Genomic DNA, 24,934 nt, shown 5'->3' with positions numbered 1-24,934 from the left:
ATAATGAGATGCCAAATAAACAAGGAAATTTCAGTGTTCCTAGGAAGCTTGTTATAACAAGGTTCCTCTCTGTATCATTGCATACAGCACTGCAGAAATCCAGTCTAGAAAAGCTAAGATCTCAACAGTGTATAAATTTGTAAGGAGAAAATGATGGTTGTGGAGGTGAGGTTACTGGTACTGCTATAAGGTACGAAGGACATAAATACTGTTAAGTGGGAACACTTGAAGACTTGTGCATCAACTTTACTTTGGGAAGAAGTTGATAGTAGAAAAGTCCAGGGTCCTATTTCATAAAACTTGTTATCAGTGACAACTGCCACATTTCTATGACATATTTGCTCTCAGCCAATCAGATGCAAGGATTTCTGTAGCTTATAACAAATATCGTAACTTGTTATTGATAAGTTTTATGAAATGGGACCCAGGTGAGTCTCCCATTTATCCAGAGATGAGACTTGACCAATGTCTAAGAAAACACACATCATGTAGCCGAAGCTCGTAAATGGACTTTACCTGGATTACAGATCTCGAAAACTTAAACACATCCTTTGAAGAATATTTACTGTTCAAATACCATTCCTGCATCGGTTTTATTGATTCATTTTATTCGGTTAATTATTGTCAACTTAATAACAAGTTGGAAGATTGTAAGCAACACTTGATTCGACCACAACCTTTATCTAAAGTGACTTTCTCATGATTTCACATTTCTTTCATGCATGATACAAGTCACACACAGCTACGACAGACAATTCACGTGAAATATCTGTATGTATACTGAAAAAGCTGTCATTTTTCGAATACTGATATTTTCAGGAATGAGGTCTAAGACATTTTTGCGATTTGACACTGAGGCTTATCATATTAATCAATCACTTTACTGTACATGGCAAGGTTTTTGCACATTTGTTAAACTCGCGCATAGCATTGATTCTTGAACTTTCCGAAAAATACCAGCTTCTACAGTACGCATACTCATTCCTAACAATCGAAGCCATGCATAATGAGGGGTCCTAGTTATGAATATTGTTAGTCTGCTGGTGTGTGATGCCCCAGTGTCCACACACATACACACACATCTTCAGACAGGTTATCTAGCAACAGCTCCATCACAGCAGGTAACTGAATGACCAAAAGTTGATTTCACACAAGCTGGACACACGTCAAAGATGATGGACTTTAAAAAGTCTTAACACTTTCCTTGTGAGTTGAAGACACATAAACCTTGATAAATAACAAAAATGAGATTTCAGTGTTCCAGTGACTTGATCAAAGTGAGACTTCAAATGAACACCACTGGTCACTTCACCTGTCAGATCCAAATCCATTTCCATGATGTTGATTAGCAGCAATAGAAAATCACACTGCTGCACCTGTTGGCAACCCTCATGATGGATCCAAATCCAATCCAAAGATGTTGATTTACAGCAATACAAAAGCACACGAGTCAATCCATCATACTTTGAATTTCTTGCTCTCACCTGATGCCAAACATCAGGAGGACTTGATGAGTTTCTCCTTCACAAAGAAGTCGTAAAGTTTTCGTGTCTTGTTAACATCTATCCTTATCAGGTTTCGAGCTTGTTTCAGTTTCAGGAACCCCAACTTCTGAGCCTCGCTGACGAATGTTTGCTTGTACTCAAAGTAAGCTTCAGGAATTATTCTCAGTGACGCACAGAGCTGAGGAGGAAAAAGAAAGATCGGGATTAAACTTGTGGAGGTAACAATGCTTCTCTGAAACGCTTATAAGAGGGCCTAGCACACAAACAGCTCATTCTGGCATAAAGTAATAGCCTATGTCACAGTCAAATTTGCTAGTCACAGTCTTAGCTAGAGAAAACATGTCCATTTATCAGACCTTGTGCCTTGAGAACTGAAGACAAGGGTGCGCACCTCCATACATGGTTTATTATGAAAAGCAGGCTTACAAGTATGTGACTGTTTCAGCAACAGTTTAGATTCTTGTCAGCGTTAATTACCTGTCCAAGTGAGTAATGCTTCATAGTCAGCTATAGCTTCATTTCTATATGCTAATACACATGCATATCTTATCAGACTGCACAATAAGAAAATTGACCTCGAGACAAATATTTTCAAGCGACAGTAGTCATGCTGACGAAGCGGGTGAGTTTGAATGCTGTCCGGACATTAGTGATTACAGTTCTTGTTTTGTTAACAATTTACCTCAAATTCAATTTTGCACCCTCAAAAATAGCAAAAGAAAAATGCTGCTACTATATATTGCTACAGCTATGAAAGAAGAGTAGAAATTATAACACTACAGTTACCTCTTTCTCAGTGTCTGATAGCTTGTCGTATCCAGCAAAGCCAGTCAGGTCCAGTGGAGGGGTCTGCCTGCGAGCTGAACATTGTGACATGAGAAAATGAAATGCAACCTCGAGCCACATCTACTCAGAAGAAATGGTGATAAATCAACTGGTTTTCTTGTTACCATTATGCTTTGTAACCGGAATGAGCAGACATCTTAGCTCCTTTTGATATATCGTTCCTTAAGAACAACACAACATGGTGAACAAAACTTGATGTTACTTCACATCGTTGCATTCACTTTCAAGATGATAGTGTTTTTTTTTCTCCCAAAGAATTTCCCACATACTCAGAGTGAGTAATGTGCTCATCTTCACATTTTAAGCCAACACTTCAATACAGTGTACTCCCATTATAATGAACACAGTTTGTTATAACAAAATTCCAGTTACAAAGAAGTAACAATTCAGGCCGCAGCAATATCCGCAGTTCAGTTATAATGACATTTCGATATAACGAAAGAAAACTGCTGGTCCCGATGGCATCATTATAACAGGAGTTCACTGTAAACTGTTAATTGTAAACACATTCATCAAGTTTGCCAATATCTCACACATGTACACTCTAAGTGAAAGCAGCTTGATGATCTCAGAGTTGATGGTACCATGTTCGGATAGAGAAGAAGTCTTACCTGATGGTGGTAGTACTGGAGGGAGCTCCTTGTGACCAGCCTCTCTGGCAGAGACAAAACAAAGATTGAAAACAGTTTTCAAACACATGTTCACTGACCCTACATCAGAAGCTTGTGGAAAAAGAAAGTGAAGTTATATTTTCTTCACCTGGGTTTCTCTTTTGCAACACATCTACACTGTGATGGACCTTGTCACAGGTGTCACCTTTTTCTGTTATGGGTCCTTTCACTAAAGTGACTCGACTCTTTCTCTTCTCTTCTTAAGGAGTGAAAATTTGCTTCTTGATGTTTGGTATAGAAAGCAATGACTGCTGGAAGAGTACGAACTAAATATGGGATATTGTATCAAGCAAATATAAAATGCTTCATATAGTGTACGACTATACTCACCCAACAATCTACATCTTAAGTGCAAAAAAGGTTGCATATTAAAAATGTAGTTGTGCACCAGCAAGCAAATAAATGTGATTCCTACACAAACCATAGGATGTCATGGTGAGGCGCAATATCAAAAGAAATGGCCAATTACAAGTTTGAGCAACAAAGGGAAAGCTATCAACCTAATGGAAGAGTAACAACATTCATTCAGTTTTTAATTTCCAGATTGCATGGATTAGTCAAACAGATTTCCCTTTGTGTCGCCCATGATTTAAACCGACATCTCCTGGACTTTCAAATCCCACAGTATTTCAATAGAACTACACAGTGAGCACACAGAGATGACATTAACAAGTGAAGATATTGTGAGTAGCCACTAACAGGAGAGCCTGTCTACGCAGCCATTGTTGGCAGGCCTGAGGATCCCTCGTGACGGATAACACCTCAGTCAGTAGGATCTTCCTTTCCTTCATCTTCTCTCGTCTCGCTTTCAAACGATTGTAAACCTCCGCTCCTGCAACCACAGCGGGGAAAAATCATCAACCACATTGGGAAGGGGAAAATGGTGATAGTGAACGGTGAATAAACTCCTTATCTCATAACCTATGCATTTTAGTAATTGTAAAGTTTACCAACTATTTCATTTTCTTCTCCTTAATTCATTGTAAACTACTTGACATCTTCTCATCAGAAGCATGTACTAGATACTGCAATGGGAATACATGTATTTCCTACAGCAATCCGTTGATATATCACACTAGCACACTCTAAAATCCCTCACCAAGCTCAGGGAAGTAGGGTTTTTTTCTAATATCATATCAAATCTCCCCTCACAGCACACATCAACAGTACATAAATGTTAAATGGCAAAGGGAGAGAGGCCAAAAAACAAAGAAAACTGCAAAGAAATTGCTGGAAATGCTGTACAAGATTAATTGTTCCACATACACAAAGTAGGTGGTCAGAAGATCCGAATTTGAGATGGCATTCATGCAGTGGTGTGCCTTTCTTCTGCAAGAACTCACCTACAAATGTCTTGATGCCGTTTCTCCTGTACTCCTGTAACTTTTTCATCTCTTGTTTCAGGTCTTGCTCATCTTCCAAGAAAAAAAAGAAAATACGCAGAAGTCCTATATAAACAGCAATCATTGGTATGTGTTCAGCCCTTTTCACATTAAAATTATACTAAATTTACTTTAGGTACCTCAGACAAAAACCACTTCATCAAGAGCACTGCAACATGCTACTGCTCATAAATTTCTTTAATTACACTCCTTTTGAGTACTCTTCATGTGTTTATCTGCATATTGTACGATCATGTTACAACACATGAGTAAATGTACACTTTTCAAGATAAACATTGATCACCTGAAGGAATGCTGAATGCTGAATTCTTCAAAATACACAATTATCTAACAGACGTAAAACTCATGTAGAGTAAGCAAAAAAAAAAAGTGATTTGTCACTACTTCTAGCAGCTGAACACCATCATATGGATGGTCCAAACAAGCTGATCATTCTGCGGAAAAGACGATGACTTACAAATGAGGCCCTCTATGAACTTGTCATGTGCCACAGGAGTGTGAAGTCTGCACAGTCTACGAACTTTCTCCAGCATGTCACGGATTGCCTGATTGTGTGTTCTCTCTACCACTGCAAACAGTTGGATGAGGAAAAGAAAAATTACAGAAATATCGATTTTGTTAGAAGGATAGCATACTTAATAGGTTGTCCATCATACCTCAAATATTAACTGTACACATTCATAGGATAACTGCACATGATATATACCTTAGATTTGAACTTGTAAGCCATTTTTTTTTAATGTGCGATGGAGAAACACAATCAGAGTGAGAAAGAAGCATCATCCCTTTTTAAGAGAACAAGTTAGTGATTAACACCTTGGAGACGACATACACTACACACAAAATGATAAAACGAAACGTCAATAAAGTGAACTACAACCACAACTAAATTACATGACTGGCAATGACAAAATAAACAAAGTATACTAATCAGCAAGCAACACACTCAAATTGATTCATGACTTACTCTGGTGTCTGAGGAGGTTCACCAAGCCCAAATTCCTCACAATTCTGAAAGTAAAATCATATGCACAATAAAATTAAATATTTCAGGAATAATTCCTATTGGGAAGTATAAAACTAGACAAAGTTTACTGACACACATCTATTAACGTTATTTGAGACATGTGAATGCATTTCTTTACACACCAGAAGCGCTGTGTAAACAACATGCAAAAAAAAAAAAGTGCATTTACATTCTAATGACATCATAAATTATATTGTTGCATTAAAAGCAATTCATCCTTGCAAAACTTGTGTTAATTCAGGATTAAGACACAGTGAAATTACTTCAGGTGATAATGACGATGGTGATGACATTTATATCTTAAATCATCACTTTCAAAATCTATCACAGTTTTACTCTTATAGCTGACTATGATACCTATCATTGTTTCAAGAGTCATACTGCAATGTGTATCCACCATGCATCCCTGATGGCATCTCAAACATGACTTACAGCTTTCTCCGATATCTCTCGGTTTGTTTGGAGTGGTAGATATCCACAGTGGCATACTTGAGTTCTGGAAGAAATCAGAACAAGAGTAGAAAATACACACCACATCATATGATTTTTGGAACTACTTTAAATCAATAGACATTTTGAATAAATTTCGAAGCTTCTATACCACTAACTGGTACAGCCATATTTTGTTCACACTCGTTACGTGAATTGAATTTCATTTGAAGACGATAACAGCATTCAAGAAAGAATATTTCAACCTAGAACTTTCAAGAATTGCAGCACTGATATATCATTGTATTCTTTTCCTATTCTTTTATTGTATTTCATCAGTCACCTTTTGGCTGCTTTTACTTCAAGAGCAATGAATTCATTTATTATTAAAACAGATTATCTGTTATGCCAGTAAATCATGCAGGACAATAATGTTCATGTTCACATTCATGAAATTCCTCCTCGAGTATGTATGCCCATGATCTTTTTTGCCATGGCTACTACTAAAACACTGATCAATTCAGTGCTTATTTACGTCGATGGCGGGCAATTTGTTAATCAGTTGCTACAATGCTCATGCTACTTATTTTGGGAGTTGCTATCAGTGTTACTAATGGAACAAAATAGTTTGAGAAGAAGCAATGCCTGGCTGGAAATGAAACTATATGTTATCAGCAAGAGCCAAAGACATTCATATAATGACTGATTGAGAGACAATATTTGTAATAGGCTGTAAATCCTGCAATGAGCATGATTCTCTAACACATATTTACTTTCCCATCTTAACCCAATCCATACTGAAATGCTCATAGAGTTAATACCCAGGCTGCCAGGTTCCCGTAAGGTACAGGTTAAGACTTTATTTACCTTCAAGGAGCGTGTCAGTCTCATTGTGGAAATAAATATCTTTGATATCAAGCTCTGCATAGTTGTCATATTCCTATTTATCAGAGAGAGAGGAAAAAAATACATTCATAAATAGAGATGATCCGACCTGTTTATAGTGTGATATATTTTGTGACTTATTGTCATTTTCACTTATGTGTTACATGCATAAAAACATTTTGGGGGGGAGGGGGATTATCTTTTGTAAAGGGAAGGAAACACATTATCTTGGCTGTGACAGATAAAATGAAATACATACATTTATATACATTATTCAATCTGGCAGACACAATTCAGTACAGGTGTTTTTCATGGCTACAAAGAATGTAATGCACACCATTTTGTCATCTTTTGACAATACCTCTTTGAGGACAGGCTGATTTTGCTATTACACACATTTCCCACAAACACCTGCCCGAGTATTAATTGGGACTAGTCTTCAACGGGTTAAAGGTCCTGTTTACCTTTGGGAACAGTGATTTTTTTTTAAAAAGAATTCAAGATATCACATTTGATGTATATATGTGTAGGTCTGTCGTATCACAAAACATCCTACCATATAAAATTTTTGCAATAAAGCCTAAAATATAAGGTGATATCAGTATTTTTTCATTAAACCATAACCATAGTTGGTTTAGTCTGGAAACATTTTTATTATAACTATTGTTCACATTTTGTGTATTTAACAATACTTAACATTGATTATACAGATCCAAATTTTTACAGTGCTGTTTCTATCCCAAACTCACATTTTAGAACTATAGGAAAGCACGAATGCTGGGTTTTTGTTTCATCTGCAAATGGTAAATTATGCCTTTAAGCTTGGTCACCAAGTGCAAAAAAAAAGAAAAAAGGTAGGTATGTTTAGTATGTTTTCAGATCAAAACAGCAGAAACTCCACAGATATTTATTGAAAGACACCGGAGTGGGGAAGTGTTGAAGCTACGTCATGTGGTTAGGATTTTAATGTACGAAGAAAGGAGAAGGCAGAGAATGATCAGGGCCCCATTACATACAAAGTTGATATGATAGCAACTTTTGCTGGAATGACAATTGTCATGGTAATAACAAGAATCCAGCTTCCTGATTGGCTGTTAGCACAGGGAGTTACCATTCAAGCAAAAGTTGCTATCCTAACATTTCTATGAAATGGGGCCCAGATCATATGACCAAGACTGAACAAAAAGCCTGATAGAGTAGCATACATGTCTGATTTACAGAATGGCATTGGGGGGAAATGGTGTAGAACAATGCTTCTTAACCAGTGGGCTGCAAAGTTCTCACAGATGGGCTGTGATGTCTTCCCAAAATAAAAATTAAAAAGATTTGTACTCAATTTACACATGTAACTGGGCCTCCAAAAAAAAAATGGGGAAAAAAACACTGTATGAGTCAAAGAGGGCATCGGGTTAAAAAAAGGTTGAGAAGCATGGGTGTAGAAGACTAAACATTGGAATAGCTTGGGGAAAAGAATAATAATGATACAGAATTGAGGCACAAAGGGGGGGGGGTGAATATGACCTACCCTCCATGATGTTCACTCAGTTCTCAACTCTAACAATCCTCACCCCATCCCACTCATATCTGTCTGACAGCCCCACTCCTTTTCTCACCATGTTGAAGTCAGACCTGGCAGGCATGTAACCAGCCATCTCAGCAGAAGCCTTCTGGGAGTCCCTGGCAGGTCTCGGAGGATCATCACACACTGTGGGACAGACAAAAATCCAGCAATCATATCAAACGCATACATGGTTTATTCCTGTTTCTTCACTTGTCATCAATATCTCATGGTTACTCAGATTATATCATACAGCACAAAAAATGTCATAAATATCTTAAACATGAATGAAAACTAGCATTTGTAGAAAGCAGAGGCAATCTGATGAGACAAATTTAGCAGAAGAAAGGAGTTTGTGATTCAAAGGGAACCCACATCTATGCTTACTATAGTACAACGTGACACCCAATATGAAAGTCACCTTGCTAATGTCTCCATATCAATAACATTTCTCTCTGTACCATTAATTGGCCCTTAGTTGAAACACAAGCATAATTATATAATTTCGTAACACTCAATTTGGTAATTGCAATTTTAAACTATGACACATTCAATCTAATTGTGAATTACAAGTTTAAGGAACTTAGCAATGTTGGAGAGCTTTTAAATTGTATACTTTGGTTTGGATTCTTGAGATGTTGCATAGTGTGCTTGTTACATAGGCCCTGTAACATTTTACTCATGGAAGATTTTAGGCTCTCCACAAGAAAACACTGTTCACCAACCACTCTTTTATATCAATATTACAGAATATGTCCCACAATAATTCATCATGCCAGACTATCATTTTGCACTGCATGTAATCAGAAAATGAACAGGAAAGTTTAAGACTTGTAATGATAAATGAAGTCATAAGATTATTTAATATTTGTGTTTAGTATTTGGCTTACTTCTGTAGGGCAGGCTGGCAGGCTTTGCAGGCAATGTGGCCACAGGCAGAACTGTAAAAGGATATTACACAATTTATGTATCACTCACCACATCTCATCTTGCAACTGTTTGACAAATTGCCTTACATCGACATACATTTCATCTTCCCATACTTTCTGATAAATGATCATGTACTGTAAAAGTGGAAATTTTCGCGCATTTCGCGCAACCAGAAGCTAGTGCGAAAATAAAAACATGCGAAAATTTTTGCTTGCCATATGTCCCAGTACTTGATGTCTTGATGCCGCGGAATTAAAAACATGCGAAACCCTTCTTACCCGGCCAAGCGTGAAAAATTAGTCGCGTGAAAATATCCACTTTTACAGTAATGGCTTCAATTATTTTGTGTTTACATGCACTCACATAAACTTTACTTGACTATTCTCCTCTTCATACCATACTGAGTTTCACATTTATGTCACTACAGTGTATGCTTATCATACACCGAGCCAAGAAGACCCGGGGGGTGTTTCATAAAGCTCATGTGCTATACTTATCAGAATTTCAGTAATTCAGCACAAAAACTGATCATCAGTCATTCTAAAGTCATTCGTAACTTTAAGAACAGCTTTATGCAGAGACTACAACCCAAAGCACCTTCTGATCTGGAGATTCTCCCGCCTGAAACCCCTAGCAAACGGGAGACTCCAAGTTGATGTGTGCGAAGTGCAAAGTTCCTAGGGTTCTAGATGCTCTCTGGTGCTATCTAAGACTTATTTTTTTCAACATACAATAGCAATAAGTAAGAAATCCTTTCCAACGGGAGACACAGAGCCAAGGCGGGAGAAATTAAATCTCAAACGGGAGAACGGGAGATTTTGCAAAAATGGGTTTCGGCGGGAGATCTCCCGTCGAAAACGGGAGAGTTGGAGTCTCTGTTTATGAAACACCCCCAGGTAAATGGAACTTGATAGCAATCCTGGGTGAATGAAATACAGACATCACAATAGCAATAACTCTGTATCTATTTACTGCTCTAATACCGTAAGTAGACTGTATATATCTTGAGGTGTTTACCATATCTAGACATTCAGTCCATTTTGCCATAAATCAATGAGTTAATGGCTGTGTCATACTAAAACATTCCTACTTAATTTCATATTTCAATTGATGCTGGTTCTCCAAATCACATTGTAAAGAAGCATTCTAAAAGAAAAGCATACTCCATGCCACTGTTATGTACACATAGTTTTATGATTAGTTCAAAAAATGACTACTCTTTAAGTGATAAACAACTAGCAGGTTTGTGTTACTTTTCTCACCTGATCAAACCTGACAAAGAAATCAACTGAGAATCACCTAGGTACCTATGATTACTATTATCCAGTGGGTAGGGTGCACTACTTCATGGACACTTTACCTGGTAAAGGTGGTTTGGTATTCTCAATGAAAGTCTTGGTGTAGTGCTGCTCACATTCTTGTCTTGTTTTACCAGCCACTTGGTTGGATACATCATACCTTTATGACAAGCAAAGGAACAAAGAAGAGTGCAACAATGTCATCAAATCCAGAGGGCATGTGTACTCTTGTATACTACTATCCAAAACTAGGCAACAAGAACAACTTATTGACACAACAAGCAAATAGAAAATATGTTGAGCTCTTACAATGTGCCTGGCCAAATGTTAATATCCTCTGGTTTAAACATACATCCAATACATACATGATATATGTGTGTCTAAAAAACAATGCTCACACTATTTATTGACTATCACAGAAAAGTCTGATTTCAAGACAAACATTCTTTGACTAAAAGGGCATCATCCTACTGAACCAGGCCTTACATCAGGGACTGATTACTATGAGGTTAAGTCCATACTTTGCTAGCAAACAATTTGTGAAGGCACTTTGTTACTTCTAGTTTGATGATCACACTTACATATATTTGAATTTATTCTTTTTTAGTCTAGACTAACCCCTACAATACATCAAACCATATTTTAGTCAATTTCTCATATGCTTTTAACTCTGCAGTGAACAATCACTACAAAGCAAGGCGTATGTCTCCCATGTACAGGGCTTTCCTGGAAAGCATGTAATGAATAAGTTGTCTGTCTGACACAACTCCATAATGAACAATAACAGAACACAACACAAATTTCAAACATGCAATACAGCCCCTATGGAAGACCTGTTATGGATCAGGAAGAAGAACAAGACTTATGATTGGACTAAAACAACACAAAAAGAAAAACTGCTTTCATTTCTCAAGATTTAAGTAGGACTGCACACTAACCCATTTTTTTCTTCTGGTCCAACCTGTCAGTTGGACCAATAGGTACCTAGTTTTTCCATTTTTTTACTGGTAAATTCCTGAAGAAGTTTCACTGGTCCGACAGTGATTTTTACTGGTTCTGGACCGTCAGACCAGTGCCAGTGTGCAGCGTTGGAGCAAAGTTAAAATTCTGTTTTCTTCAATGTGACCTTTCACATTGAAGACAATGTAAAATCTGAAGCAAATTACCCCACATTGTGCACTTCATAAATTTTCAAACATCTGCATCACTATCTCTTGTAGTTTATGCTGACTTTTCTATCTCCTCAGATAAAACATGAATGCAAGTTAGCTGCCACCAATGACTTTAGGCCTACTATCACCATGGTGCTATAGAAGAAAAATGTCACTTACCAGTTTCCTAAACCATAGTCTGAAACTCCTTCTAGAAGTGACATCTCTTCTTTTGCACTCCAGTTTGATTCAAACAGAGAGAAACTGTTTGTCTGGCAGAAGAAAATGAAATCCACATATCATATGTAAGAAACACTTTATCACAAATGCAGCTACTGTTCCCATGATGATCACTCCAGCAAAGCATATATTCAAGGAGTCTGGTGTACCTTGCTTTTTACAGCTAACAAATTGAAATTACATGTCTATTTTTTTATTAAGTACATTTTATGTACACATGTTATTGCACAGAGTGATTGCTTATTCTAAGTTAAATTTCTACTAATCAGACAAAGCACATAAACAAACTTAGGATTTTTTTTAATGAAATCACGACCAGATATTATTATCACATACATTATGACACAACATAATCTCACATGGAGCAACTTTACACTCACGTGACTTTATTTAGGCATGAAATCAAGGAATTATACTGAAAAGAAAACATGCATTTAGAAGTCTCTAAATCTGACACAATTAACTTGTAACTTACTATAATCTCATAGTCATGGATGTTCTGATGTTTGGAATTCTCCCATCCTTTGGAGAAGCACTGAAATAAAGAATAGCATGGACAATATCATCACGGCATTTAACCACTACAATTTCTAAGTAAAAAATATCTCAGCTAACCTCAGCAAGTCATTTTCCTCCTTTGGTAAGCAATCTCACAAAATATCAAAGCTTCTGTTCTGAACTGAAGAAACTGGCATGATGTATTTCAAGAAACAAGTTCTCTAAAATGAGATATAAACACAGGTATGGTGTACTGCCATTCTGACATTAATAAAGACCTCGGTAGACATCATATACTCTTATCACAATCATATGGCCTGTGCTTTAAACTTTTTAGTTTTGCCATAAAATGTGATATACTCTTACTGTATAACAAGCTTATGAAATTTATCTTCACGTAGTTACAGTGCTATTCTCAAATCCTGCAAAATACTTAAAGGGACTGTACAGTAGTGGTTGAGGTGGGGATTCATGTTTTGCACATTCCTAAGTGAGATAATGAGAAGCCTCTTATGAAATATGAAAGAGCATGTAATTTTAAGAAGGGTTCAACGTTTATTTGATGAAAATTGGTTTTCAGATGGCTGAGATATCCAGAAAAGTGATGATAATAAAAGGCGACATGCCCCAACTTTATTAGGATCTCTTTGTTTCACCTTGTTTTGGATATCTCAGCCATTTCAAAACCGATTTTCATCAAATAAACTTTTGATACCCCATGGAATTGCATGCTCTTTACCATCTCATAGAGTGGTTTCTGAATATTTTGCAAAACTTTAAAGCTAAATCCTCACCTGAACCACAACTGTACACACCCTTTAACTATTATATAAAAAAATATATATTTCATGTAAAACCTTCATGACTGCTGATAACTTTGAAGCTCAAACCAAATTGTGCAAATAAGTCAAGATGTACAACTTACTACTAGTAGTACTGGTATGTTCAATGTGTCACTGTCAGTAAAGTGTATAAACTTACTTGCAGACAAATATCAAGTTTTGGAGGACCACATATTGCACATCTGATGTAAGGCTCCATGAGAAATGATGAGCATCCAGGACAGGGTGGATGGTCCATGGACTGAGGGTCAAAGGCCAAACCTGGCAGGGCAGCCATCTTGGAAATACACTGGAAATACACTGTTGGATAGGAAACAAGCCATGACACAACAAAAAATGGGGCACCAACACAATTATTTAAAGCTATAAGGCCAGATTATCTGGCAAATTATATTCTCCAGTACAAATTACAATAGACTATCTTAACCATAACACAAGGCAAGAGTATAAAATGATGAAGCCTGACCCAATGCCTAACCACTGTATTTATCTTTCAAAACAAAATATTACATAGGTCTACATTTCATCACTTGAACCATAATCTTACATCTCATATAGTCATACTTTTTCTTTGTTTTCTCTTAGTCTCCTTAGTTCTTCCTCTTCTGCCTTCCATTTTTTCTTCCTGTCTCTTCTAAAATGATATTCATTACAGGAGCTCAAATGACAGAAGACCATTCAACCATGCTGAATTCAGGTCATAGGCCAACTAGTTAAGTGTAGACACCCTATCTACAACCTGTACTGTCAATTGAAATCACATTAGGATGCTTTCCATAGGAAAAGTAAATCTTCCCAACCCTTTGAACCAGGGCAATTATCTCTTGTAGGCCTACACAGTATTAAATACTGAATAAACAAATGGCAAATTAGCATCCGCCAGCTGACAAAAAACACAGACGCATGTGAACATGGTGAAGGTAGTTCTAAGGATCGTGAAAGCATGGAAAGATAACAAATAAATGTCTATAATGTCGGCCTACATTGCATGATGTACTGTAGTTTGGGAGTGAGCACTATCAATTGTCATATGAATTGAATTTAATCGGGCAAATATGCACTTTAGGGCCATGACGCATTTGATGCATTATTTCAATTTTAACAGTTAATGACCTTCAAATATCAGAGAAATGTTATAGGCCTACAGCTTTACAATAATCTTGTCATTCTGGTGGAATATATCATGTTCTGTGCTATTTGGGAAGGAATGCAAAAGGGATGGCCCATCTTTAATGGAAAATTTAATGATATCAAAGAGTGTCATTATCTGCTCCTGCTATAAAGCACAGCATTTTGTTCTCGGCCACAACGATGCTTATCATCTTCGGTAATTGAGGAGCAGTTGAATTTTGTTGTCATGCCGCGACATGGAATCCATAGAATTCAGCCAAAAAAAAATCATTAATTCATAGAACCCTAGGCGATCTTTGTTGAGGAACTTTGTCATTCTTTAATATTTGAGCAAAAAAGAGGTTGAGGCCTTCTCATGCGTAGGTGAAGGGTTGTAATCAAAGCAAAGACAGTGCACACTGAGTTCTTTGGTTGTATTACAACAGACCAGGGGCGGATCCAGGAATTCTGTGAAGGGGAGGCGCCTTTGCAAAATTAAAGGGGGGGGCGCACGCAACCCCCCCCCCCCATTTTTTTCTTTTTATTTCTTTTTGTTTTGACCAAAAATAAAGAGGGGGCGCGCACACTGTGCGCTCCACTCTGGATCTGCCACTGCAGAAGGTGGGGAGGAGCTAACCCCGGCGCAGGGCGCTGTAACCAGTACATGTTGGGGTCACTGCTGGGGTTAGGGTAACTGCGACCAGCAGCCCCATACGCATAGTGTAATGGGGCTGCGCACTGTAGCATTCAGGATCATGACACAGTAGTATAGCGGACAAATATCAACTTAAAATCGAAAAATTTCTTCAATTTGAAGACTTACCAGTGAAGTTGAAGTATTGACGACAGGGTTCGTGCAACGTTTAGTTCTGCCAATCATCCCTTTTTGTTCAAATTGATGACTTAATGTGACTCGATCCAGAAGAACTTTGGAGAACTACACTGAATTGACGGCCAGCGCATGCGCACACAGACTCAATGGATTTGGGTTTGTACGCATGTGATGTGTGCGCATGCGCGGGCAGTCAATTCAGTGTAGCTCTCGACTCTCCCAGGTTCCTCCGGACCGAGTCATATTAAGTCATCAATTCGAACAGAAAGGGACTATTGGCAGACCTAAACGTTGCACGAACCCTGTTGTCAATACTTCAACTTAATTGGTATGGTAAGTCTTCAAATTGAAGAAATTTTTCGATTTTAAGTTGATATTTGTCCGCTATACTATTCTGTCTGTCATGATCCTGAATGTTACAGTGCGCAGCCCCATTACGCTATGCGTATCCAGCCTGCTGGTCGTAGTTAGGGTTAGGGCAGGGAGGAGCGCGCATTGCCATTGAGGGCATATTTGCACACGTAGTCATAATTTTGGCTTCTAACAACTCGTCTGACTGGAAGGAATAATAACAATTAACTCACTTAGATGGGAGGACCCTAAATTACTTTGAAAAATATCACTACCTACAAAGTTGTATCAGCAATGTATTTTTGTATATCAGTGTGTCAACAAACTTATGCCTGACCATTTTGTTCAATTGTTTGATATCAATCAGAATGTGCATAATTACAATACACACTCCTCGTCATTAATGCATTTGCCCAGACCCAGAACCATGTCTTACCAACATAATATTCGTTTTATGGGCCCCAAGAAATGGAACAATTTATCTAAAGACATAAGAAATGCACCATCTCAAAATTGTTTTAAGATAAGACTCAAGAAAAAGTTGTATTCATCCATATAAGGTAGTTTATAGTGAGGGCTGCTAAATTTCTCTTGATTATACTAAAATGAAATACATGTACATGTATGTACAATGTTGCCTTGTTTGTTTTAGTATTACAAGTGTGTGTTTTAGGTTCTCTTTACCTCTCCTTAATGTATTTTTTTTTCTTTCTTCTCTTTTCTTTTCTTTCTCTTTTTCCTTCTTCCTATCTGTTTTCCCTCCTGCATCCTTAGCTTTAGTCTCTTGTGTATCTGTACTTTGTCTTGTAAATATGTATATTTTTTTTTTAAATGTCTTTTTAGCTATGTTTCAATCAGATTCAACTACATTTTCAAATGTTAAAGGTGCACTCACTTCAAGCTGTGCTTACTGAGTTGCCACCTCCAGTTTGTCATTACTGAATTGTTACTGCTGTTACACGAATTGATCTGGAAATAAATGTTCTATTGAATTGAATTGAATTGAAAAGTAAATTTTAAAAGATAATCCATCATATCCTCAGAATCGGTATACCAATTTTGTCCATGAATGGCATGATTATACCTAACTGCGACCAGCAGCCCCAACGTACAACGTACAGTGTTGGGGCTGCGCCGTTTTGGCATCGATATTATAATGTTGTACCAAACGGGTGCCGTTCCGGCGCTGTATTTCCTTAATTTTTCAACAAAAACTACTGGGAATACTTACATGGGTCGACTAAACCTAAATGATTCACATCGGCGACTGTTTGATGCATTTCATTGCTTATGATGCAGAAAATGCTGTCTTATAAGGCAAATATCTTCAGCCCACCGATGCTCACTAAAACTCACAATCACTTGCACATGCGCACACAATGCATTCAGTGCAGTGCATTGACAGCTGTATTACTCGCTACATGATGCATATTCACCGTGCGATGATGCATTATTCATATCCTTCTGCGTCCGTAACGTTGACGTCATTGTTTACGCATGCGTAGATGCGTACTGATGGATATACACGTTCATAATAGCAGCAAAGCTCTCCACTAGGGCAGACCGCCTACTCCTAAAAAATGTGGAAAATTATGCAGTTTCCAGATAAATTGGTGAGAAGGACCAAGGCAATGGGGTAGTGTATATTTCATTTTATATTGTCACTGTGTTTATGATGAACATTTAGCCATGGTTTATTTGTGAAGTTGCCGTATATGTGGCAATAGGGAGTTGTTCGTGATTCTCACTTGAACGAAACTGCGGGGTAGCCGCCAGGACCCCGCCGCAGAGCGGCGGGTCTCCGGGGCTAGATTATACCTAACGTTACGCCTACGTTAACGGGCCTACCAACTTCTCGACTTAATTACAATTTAGTTGATTACGCGATTACGACCTCACTCCTCAAAATATTATCATCACTGAGCATCAGTGATGTTTTCACTGCAGTGGAACCTGGGCTTGGCTGGAGCGCTCCATTGCATTGTCACTAGCACTGTCAGATTCTCACAGTTGAGTTGAAACCAGCAGATTGATTATTGAGATACACACAGTTGAGTAAACCGGTACTGCACTGTGTGGGCCCGCGGTGGGTGGACGCTTCGCTTCCCGTTCGTTCGCGGAGATTGGTCGCTCGCTCGGCCTCGCCTCGGGCAGTAGCGCTGCTCCGCTGCTGGTCGCAGTATTTACACTTGGCCTATGCAGTGGTACACTGTACAGTATATATTTCCAGTGAAAATACAGTGTAAACAGAGCTCTGTGACAACCCATTCTCGATCAACACTTACCTTATCCTCACTAACGGTTAGATCTAGCAGTAGCCCACTATATAGTAGCCATTCCCAGGCCAGAAGAGCCGTAAAATATCGATTTCTGTTGCCGAAGAATGATATGACAGCCGGCCACAGCAGAATCTTTTCTTTCCGGGCTCGCTCGTGGAGGATTGTCGTCAGTGTATGTGTGTGTGCGCGCCTGCGCTGCATGCATGCGCATGGTAAGTACCGGTACGTACGTGCGAGTGCTAGTGGGTGACGTGCTACTTTATCCTCGCTCACGTTTTCTGAATACATTTAGAGGGTCTGTAGACGAGAACAAAAATTTACCATGGTACAGGGAAAGGTGAGGACGAAAGTTCAAGTCCCAGGAAGTGGGAGGAAAAATAAACAGAGGACTTCACACCAGAAAAAGTATAATCAACCTAAGAAAGGCGGTAAATATACAACTCTGTATTATTATTGTGACGATGTGGAATCGTTCTGTAGCCCCACATATTATTTTATGTGTTATGAAAATGTGATGAACCTATAGGCCTAGGTCCCTACTAACTAAGTAATAGAGTCTAGACTAGACTTAGTAAATAGTAGCGAGATACTTGGGTGACCCGCACCTCGTCATAGTTAATGTTTGCCCATATTTGAATCACATTTCGCCACTGAAATTCTTTGAAATCCAACTCACGTACAGGAAAAATGCTGAAAATTCCAATGGAATCACAAGTTCCTTGATCGATATTGAATATTTGCAGCTATCGTCGTCAAACGCGAACGATGCGAAAAAGTTTCGGCTTCGCGCTAAGGAAGGGGCTCGCAACTCGTCACCCGCTCTCCCATAGACTTAGCACGTAAAAGACGTGTGCGGGTGACCGTGATGTTCCCATAGACATACACGTAAAAGATGCGTGCGGGTGACTTATAACACGTATTCCTATAGCCCTATGAAAATTGCAGATTTTCGCGAAAAACTGTTCGGTTTTCACCACAGTTTGCTTGGTTGTGTTAGCCCTGCCAAGTTTCAAGCGTACAGAACACAGTCCCGGGCATACATTTTTGTTTAGTGCGCTCAAAACAATTTTAAGCGGGGTGACGGTATTCGGGCCCCTGACGAGGTGCGGGTACCTCACTATAGTCATAGATGCCGTCTAGTTCTTAGTACTAGGCTACCTACCCCATGTACTGTTGCTCGCTAGCACTCGAGTCGTAGTGTTATTACTGTTAGTGTTAGTATTTAGTCACATGACATGACGTAAATTATCATATATATGCATGTACTACCCAATACAGATTCTCTGGAAAGTTTCTTGTCAAAAGGTCAAAGGCCGAAAGGTCAAAGGTCAAGTGAAAGTGTTAAATTTCACATCTTCTTTGAACTTATAAAACTAGGGTCAAAAGTTGGTACAAATCCCCAAATACTTGCACTCTTATTAGACAGTATAGCCATTCATCCAAATAAACCTAGTTCAAGGAAAGTGAACATTCAATGCATGTGTGACAAACCTGTCATTTTAATATTTTGCCAGATATATGAAACTGTCATCACACATTGTCAAGGCATTGTGCTATAGACCTATTCGGAGAACCATGCATTATGGCGGAGGCATACCAGTCGCCATAGCGACATTTCTAGTTTGCTTTATCTTGCTGTGTAATGATTACCTCTGGGTGACTTCCTTTCCTTGTTCCTTCATTTTAAAGGGATTGTATAGTACTGGTTGAGGTGAGGATTCATGTTTTGAACATTCCTAAGTGAGATAATGAGAAACCTCTTATGAAATATGAAAGAGCACGTAATTTTAAGAAGGATTCAACGTTTATTTGATGAAAATTGGTTTTCAAATGGATGAGATATGAAAAAAAAAATGATAATAAAGGACTACAGGCCACGCCTTTTATCAGTATCTCTTTGTTTCACCTTGTTTTTGGATATCTCAACCATTTCAAAACCAATTTTCATCAAATAAACTTTTGATACCCCTTAGAATTGCATGTTCTTTGACATCTCATAGAGTGGTTTCTGAATATCTTGCAAAACGTTAAAAGCTAAATCCTCTCCTTGACCAGAACTGTACGCACCCTTTAAGTTTAAACATGTACCTAGCCCTTGTGATTTGTTACAAACACCATCAATATTGGATAACAAACTTCATTGTTTTACATTTTCAGCTCGCTACATTGCCCCCAAGAAAGCAAGGCAGATTCAGGCTGCAAAACTCAAAAAGGTAAATCTACCTTGAATAAACCAGTATCCAGAATCCATGTGGTATTTGACTAGACGGATTTATGATTATTCTAATGTTACACTTATGATGAAAGCATGTAAGATTGTAAAATGTAAAGTACATTGAGTATTCAAATATGAAAATCAAAGCATAATACACATTGTATTTTTGCTTTTTTAAGAAAAAAAGACTCTACTTTTTTAATGGTACATCCATACAGTTATCATATTAAAAAAGCTGTACTATCTTGCTAGTCCCCACCTCCTCCCCCCACAAACAATCAACAGCAGCTGCAAGTGAATGGTATTTAAACAAACTTGAGTCATGTTCTGTGTAATATCCATTGTCCTCACTGAAGAATGTGTGCCATCTTTTGTCAACATTGCACAAGTCAGCATTGTTGGGACCTCATGAAAAATAGTAAATTGTAATGATTATCATCCAGTGGGATGTTGATTTAGAGTGCAGTTATGGCACACTTCTTTTCTAGAAAGAGATGCAATGGTACACTGTAAGATCTTCTTGCAAAAGAAAAAAAAAATGAGATTTGACTAGTCATTTGGAAACAGCCAAAAAAAGGATAAGGAATTTAATCAAGCCTGTATGACTTGACTTTTCTTTGTTGCCATACTTTCCTTTCTGATTTGCAGAACATTACAAAAGCAATCACTGCACGAAATGAAATGGACATCATATCCAAGGCATCATCATCAGAACCTAAGCAGCTGGCAGTTGTTGCAACCACTTCATCAGGAGATGGGACTGCAAAGACCCAGAAAGGGAAAAAATGACGGGCGGATTTCTTTCCTCATGAACACTGCAGTGTCTTCTGCTTAATTTCCAGGTTTTACCTGTCGGCGTATACAAGATAGTCATTGATATCACAAGAATTATGCATCTTGAGTCATCCTAGTGTCGTTCAGACATTGTGTGAAAGGAGCGAGCAAAACCACAGTTTTAGCCTCATTATTGAATAATTCATGTGTAGACATACATCATGGTGGAGAACAGCCGTGTCTCATCAACATGGAATTTTATTCAGACTCTGTCAATGGCAGGTAGATGTGCTGAATCAGAGGGGAAAAAATGAAATATGAAATGCCTTTTGATGATGTGAGACTAGAACCTGGTACTGGATATGTACATATAGTGTATATTGTGATTTTGTTTTCATTAATTTTGCGAGTTGACTATTACAAATTTGTGAAATTAATAACTCTTGAAAATGCCTCCAATAACACTAATGCACTGTGTATCATCTGCAAGGTGAGACATCAGTAATTTCTTTTTTTGCTGATACTTTCTGTCACTGGTGCTCAATAGCAAATTCAATCACTCAAGTTTTTTTCAAAAAATCCTAATTTGTGAAATACAGTATACAGTACATGTATTCTGTACAAATATAGCAGTCTCGGTTTATGCCAATAATATCACATTTTTGTAAAAATCACATCAACAGGACTACCTTGTTTGTGTTTTCCAAGTTATGATGAGTGTTACATGGGGCAAAATTATAGGTGAGCAAGACTGGCGTAAATCAGATGTTACTGCCAAGTTTCTTGGCCTCTAAAAAGGTTTCTCACTGGTTCAGTCTATCACAGTGAAGAAAAGCCCAGACTGGAACTAGTCCATAATGCTGTACCCACTGTTGTGTAGCATGACAGATGTAGTACTGTATGATGATCAACTGATGGTTCATAGTAGCTCTTGGCAAGGATTAGGAGTCTGCAGCTTTAACCTGAATGTTGAAAAAACATTCCTTTATGTACAATTCTGTAAAGGACCAGACACAGTTCAGCCTGACTTCAACTGACCCACTCACATGTATGCTTCCAGCAGTAAACGCATGGCAAGAAATGTAAAATCTACAAACTGTTCTGAGATATCAGGGTGTTGTCATTCTCTTCTTTGATGAGAGAATACAATGACAAAATGCCAAGTACAGTGTAGAAGGTTTTCCAACCTCCCAGCCATCCTGAATTTGAAGAAAAGAATCTGAATTTTTGGCAAATCCCAGCTCTTGTGTCAATAGGAGTTTCCTATTACATGTATTATCGATAGTTTTACTTCAAACTCCAATGGGGAACTTACTCTTTCTTTCATATTTTCGAGCCAAATTAGAAAGTCAGAAAGGTTTGGAGGTCTGGATTTTCATATGTATACATGGATATGGGAAAAATAGAGTTACATGTTTTTTTGTATTAGCTGTTTTATGTATTGTCTAAGTCTCGTTGGCTTTTGAAATACAACAAGTACACCTACATGTATATTGATCACTCAAAAAAGATGTTATATCTGACTGTGATGACTACTGGTATGTGTATGATGCCATTACATGCTGTATTTACAATTTCTTCTGTGGGAGTCTCTTTGTGTGTGTGTGTGTGTGTGTGTGTGTGTGTGTGTGTGTGTGTGTTAGTGTGTGTGTGTGTGTGTGTGTGTGTTAGTGTGTGAGACAGAGAGAGAAAATAACATTTGTTTCATTGTGGATATGATGCTGATATTGAATGAAATTAAAATAAAGAATATCATTCAATTAAGAGAAGAGTGTGCTTAAGTGTCTGTGTGTGTGTGCATGGATGTATCCAATGTTATACTTTTACAGTGAGGACATACACTGTAGAACAATACATGTATAACGGACATTTGACGAAACAACTGTACCTGAAGGCCTTGTCACAGCAGTGTTTTTTTTGCAGCAGTTTAATGGATGTATTTTTGTCATACACTGTACAGTATACACCTCTTTGAAATCAGATGAAGAAAGCCCTCTTATGATATACAGTTTGTATCATATCACAAATTTTTGGTGTTAGTACATGTTTTACAAGAGCATTACATACCAGGAACAACACTGAATTTGGCTCACCTACCTGCAGTGAAGCAAGTGTGTCATTCATATACTGTACGTGTACACCATTTCATTAACAGCAACAATTTTCCAGATTTCTCGCTGTAGAAGCTAAAGAGTATTAAACACGTTACGAGAATTGATTTTAAAAAAATAAGTTCTACAAAAGTGTGTACAAGCCATACATAATCAATTGAAGGAGTATCTCCATGAAATAAAAAGTGTAATCACCATTTCCTCATCACATTCCTTTGCGTTTGCAATCCAGTTATTGTACGATCATCAGTTCACCTGTTCTGACAAGTGCTGGCTGAAACCCACACAAATGCATGTAATGTTCAAAATAGGAGATTTCCATGTTCAAGTATCATTACAAAACACTCATTTTTAGAAACTGATTTGTAATCAATCCATTTCACTAGATTTCCCAAATTTCATGCAAGCTGAAATTCATAAGGCAATGTAGAACAATCGTGGCATTACACAAAAATATGATTTGACAGGCATGAGTGAATTGTTCAACAATCCACTTTATTGACAAAAAGAATGTAACATAGTTCCACATCACCTAGCATCCATTCCTGAAACTAAAATTGCACACAGTAAAAAGGAAGGCATGTACATCCAAGCATCTGAATGGCAAGCCTCATCACAGCTTGTAGTTTGCAGCCTGACAATGTAAACTTCTCAGACACACAAGCTACTTGTATAAGAGTCATTTTGAAACACAAGTTTTGAATTACAATTATGTCGGCTTCATGTGGAAAGTAAAAATATCACAATCAATTTATATTCGTGATTTCCCATGCTATTCTCTTGTCTAGTGTTGCTAATTTGTACATATAGATAAGCTGTGCAGAAAATTAATACAATTTTACAAACATGAATGTGACTGTGTTACATTCAAATTTTATGGTTTAATGTATTAAACAACTTCAAATCCCTTCTTTTAATAGCAGTTATGGAAGATCTTATAAATCAAATAAAGTGTACCAAGTAGGTAAAATGACATCACAATTACAATATGTACTCCTAACATAATGTACAATGTACATTCTGTCTGTCTGTCTGTCTCTCTCTCTCTCTCTCTCTTTCTTCTTCATACACTGTATCATTAAAATATTCACACCTGATCTAATCAGATGTCAAGTACTCTGAACCCACTGCAACAAAATACAACCTGACAAGGAGTTTACATGTAAGTACCTACAAAGCCTATTCAACTCCAGTAACACACGTGTGTATTACAGTTGACAACCGTTATAGCGAAATCCTTGGGACCAGCAATTTTCTTTCATAATATTGAAATGTCATTATAACCGAACAAATAAACAATAAAAAGTATAGAACTGGTAATGTTGGGGCCTACATTTTCAATTTGTTGCAAATTGAATTTCGTTATTACACGTACTTCGATATAACGGGAGTGCACTGAATCATAGTCTATTTCTAATAAACATGGTAGGCTATTGTGACTGCTCCAAGAAGAAGGCAGAGTTTGGACTGGTCATTGTAGGTGTATTTACTGTCTGCAAAAATTCCTGATCTGCTGATCACACAATGCCAGCTAATCTGCCCAATGTTTAATCAGCTCCACATCCTTTTCATTACAAAGTTCTCCAATTTGCCAGCTTTCATTTAAGTTGCAATACATCTACTTGTATATCTAACATTAAATTCAGTAGTACAGTACAATTCTGTCAGCAGAATATGTTTTACAAACTCAATAATGACAATTAGCCCATCTGTTGTGACTAAACATGTATGGCTGTCTCTGTACTATGAACATGTATTTCTCTCACGTTGGCTCTACAAACAGAGCTAACATCTGACTGTATGAAGGGTCATGAGGTGCACCTGTCTCTACTTGTTTATTCAAGTGTAGTATACATTACATGTGCAGTGGACTCCCATTATAACAAAGTCCTCAGGACCAGCAGTTTCTATTGTTATACATGTACACTGAAATTTTGTTATAACTTAGCAAATGAATAATAAAAAACATAGAGCAAATA

At 37.7% G+C, this 24,934-nt stretch overlaps 2 protein-coding genes across 2 annotated transcripts; one reads left to right on the top strand and one right to left on the bottom strand.

Moving 5' to 3' along the window:
• Positions 1–983: 983 nt before the first annotated feature.
• On the bottom strand, positions 984–18,012 carry LOC139711217 (transcriptional adapter 2-alpha-like). The gene is made up of 16 exons (XM_071623136.1): positions 17,862–18,012; positions 13,423–13,583; positions 12,419–12,478; positions 11,884–11,975; positions 10,615–10,712; positions 9,215–9,265; positions 8,380–8,471; positions 6,749–6,821; positions 5,885–5,948; positions 5,393–5,436; positions 4,883–4,993; positions 4,366–4,437; positions 3,722–3,854; positions 2,963–3,006; positions 2,292–2,365; positions 984–1,683 (listed from the first exon to the last, which is right to left on the bottom strand). The coding sequence occupies exons 2-16, from the start codon at positions 13,558–13,560 to the stop codon at positions 1,498–1,500; spliced, it is 1,332 nt and encodes a 443-aa protein (XP_071479237.1). The 5' UTR covers positions 13,561–13,583; positions 17,862–18,012; the 3' UTR covers positions 984–1,497.
• A 149-nt stretch (positions 18,013–18,161) lies between these two features.
• Positions 18,162–21,934, top strand: LOC139711220 (UPF0390 protein zgc136864-like). Its single transcript, XM_071623139.1, has 3 exons — positions 18,162–18,283; positions 20,013–20,068; positions 20,719–21,934. Exons 1-3 carry the CDS (start codon positions 18,178–18,180, stop codon positions 20,857–20,859), a joined length of 303 nt encoding a protein of 100 aa, XP_071479240.1. The 5' UTR covers positions 18,162–18,177; the 3' UTR covers positions 20,860–21,934.
• The last annotated feature ends 3,000 nt before the right edge of the window (positions 21,935–24,934 follow it).

Source organism: Diadema antillarum, unplaced genomic scaffold, assembly GCF_040938485.1.
Source record: "Diadema antillarum isolate AM-2024a unplaced genomic scaffold, OU_Dant_1.0 seq00001626_RagTag, whole genome shotgun sequence".
Lineage (NCBI taxonomy): Eukaryota > Metazoa > Echinodermata > Echinoidea > Diadematoida > Diadematidae > Diadema > Diadema antillarum.
The sequence above is the reverse complement of the archived record's forward strand: the minus strand, read 5'-3'. Positions and strand labels throughout refer to the sequence as shown.

What these genes read in the sequence shown, in the direction of transcription:
- LOC139711217 (XM_071623136.1), bottom strand. Translation starts at nt 13,560, where the DNA reads ATGGCTGCCCTGCCAGGTTTGGCCTTTGACCCTCAGTCCATGGACCAT. An exon ending in CCAGGTCTGACTTCAACATG is followed by an intron (nt 6,822 to 8,379) that starts GTGAGAAAAGGA and finishes TCTGATAAATAG; the next exon opens with GAATATGACAACTATGCAGA. An exon ending in GACTGACACGCTCCTTGAAG is followed by an intron (nt 5,949 to 6,748) that starts GTAAATAAAGTC and finishes GATTTCTTCCAG; the next exon opens with AACTCAAGTATGCCACTGTG.
- LOC139711220 (XM_071623139.1), top strand. Translation starts at nt 18,178, where the DNA reads ATGGTACAGGGAAAGGTGAGGACGAAAGTTCAAGTCCCAGGAAGTGGG. An exon ending in TAATCAACCTAAGAAAGGCG is followed by an intron (nt 18,284 to 20,012) that starts GTAAATATACAA and finishes TTACATTTTCAG; the next exon opens with CTCGCTACATTGCCCCCAAG. An exon ending in AGGCTGCAAAACTCAAAAAG is followed by an intron (nt 20,069 to 20,718) that starts GTAAATCTACCT and finishes TCTGATTTGCAG; the next exon opens with AACATTACAAAAGCAATCAC.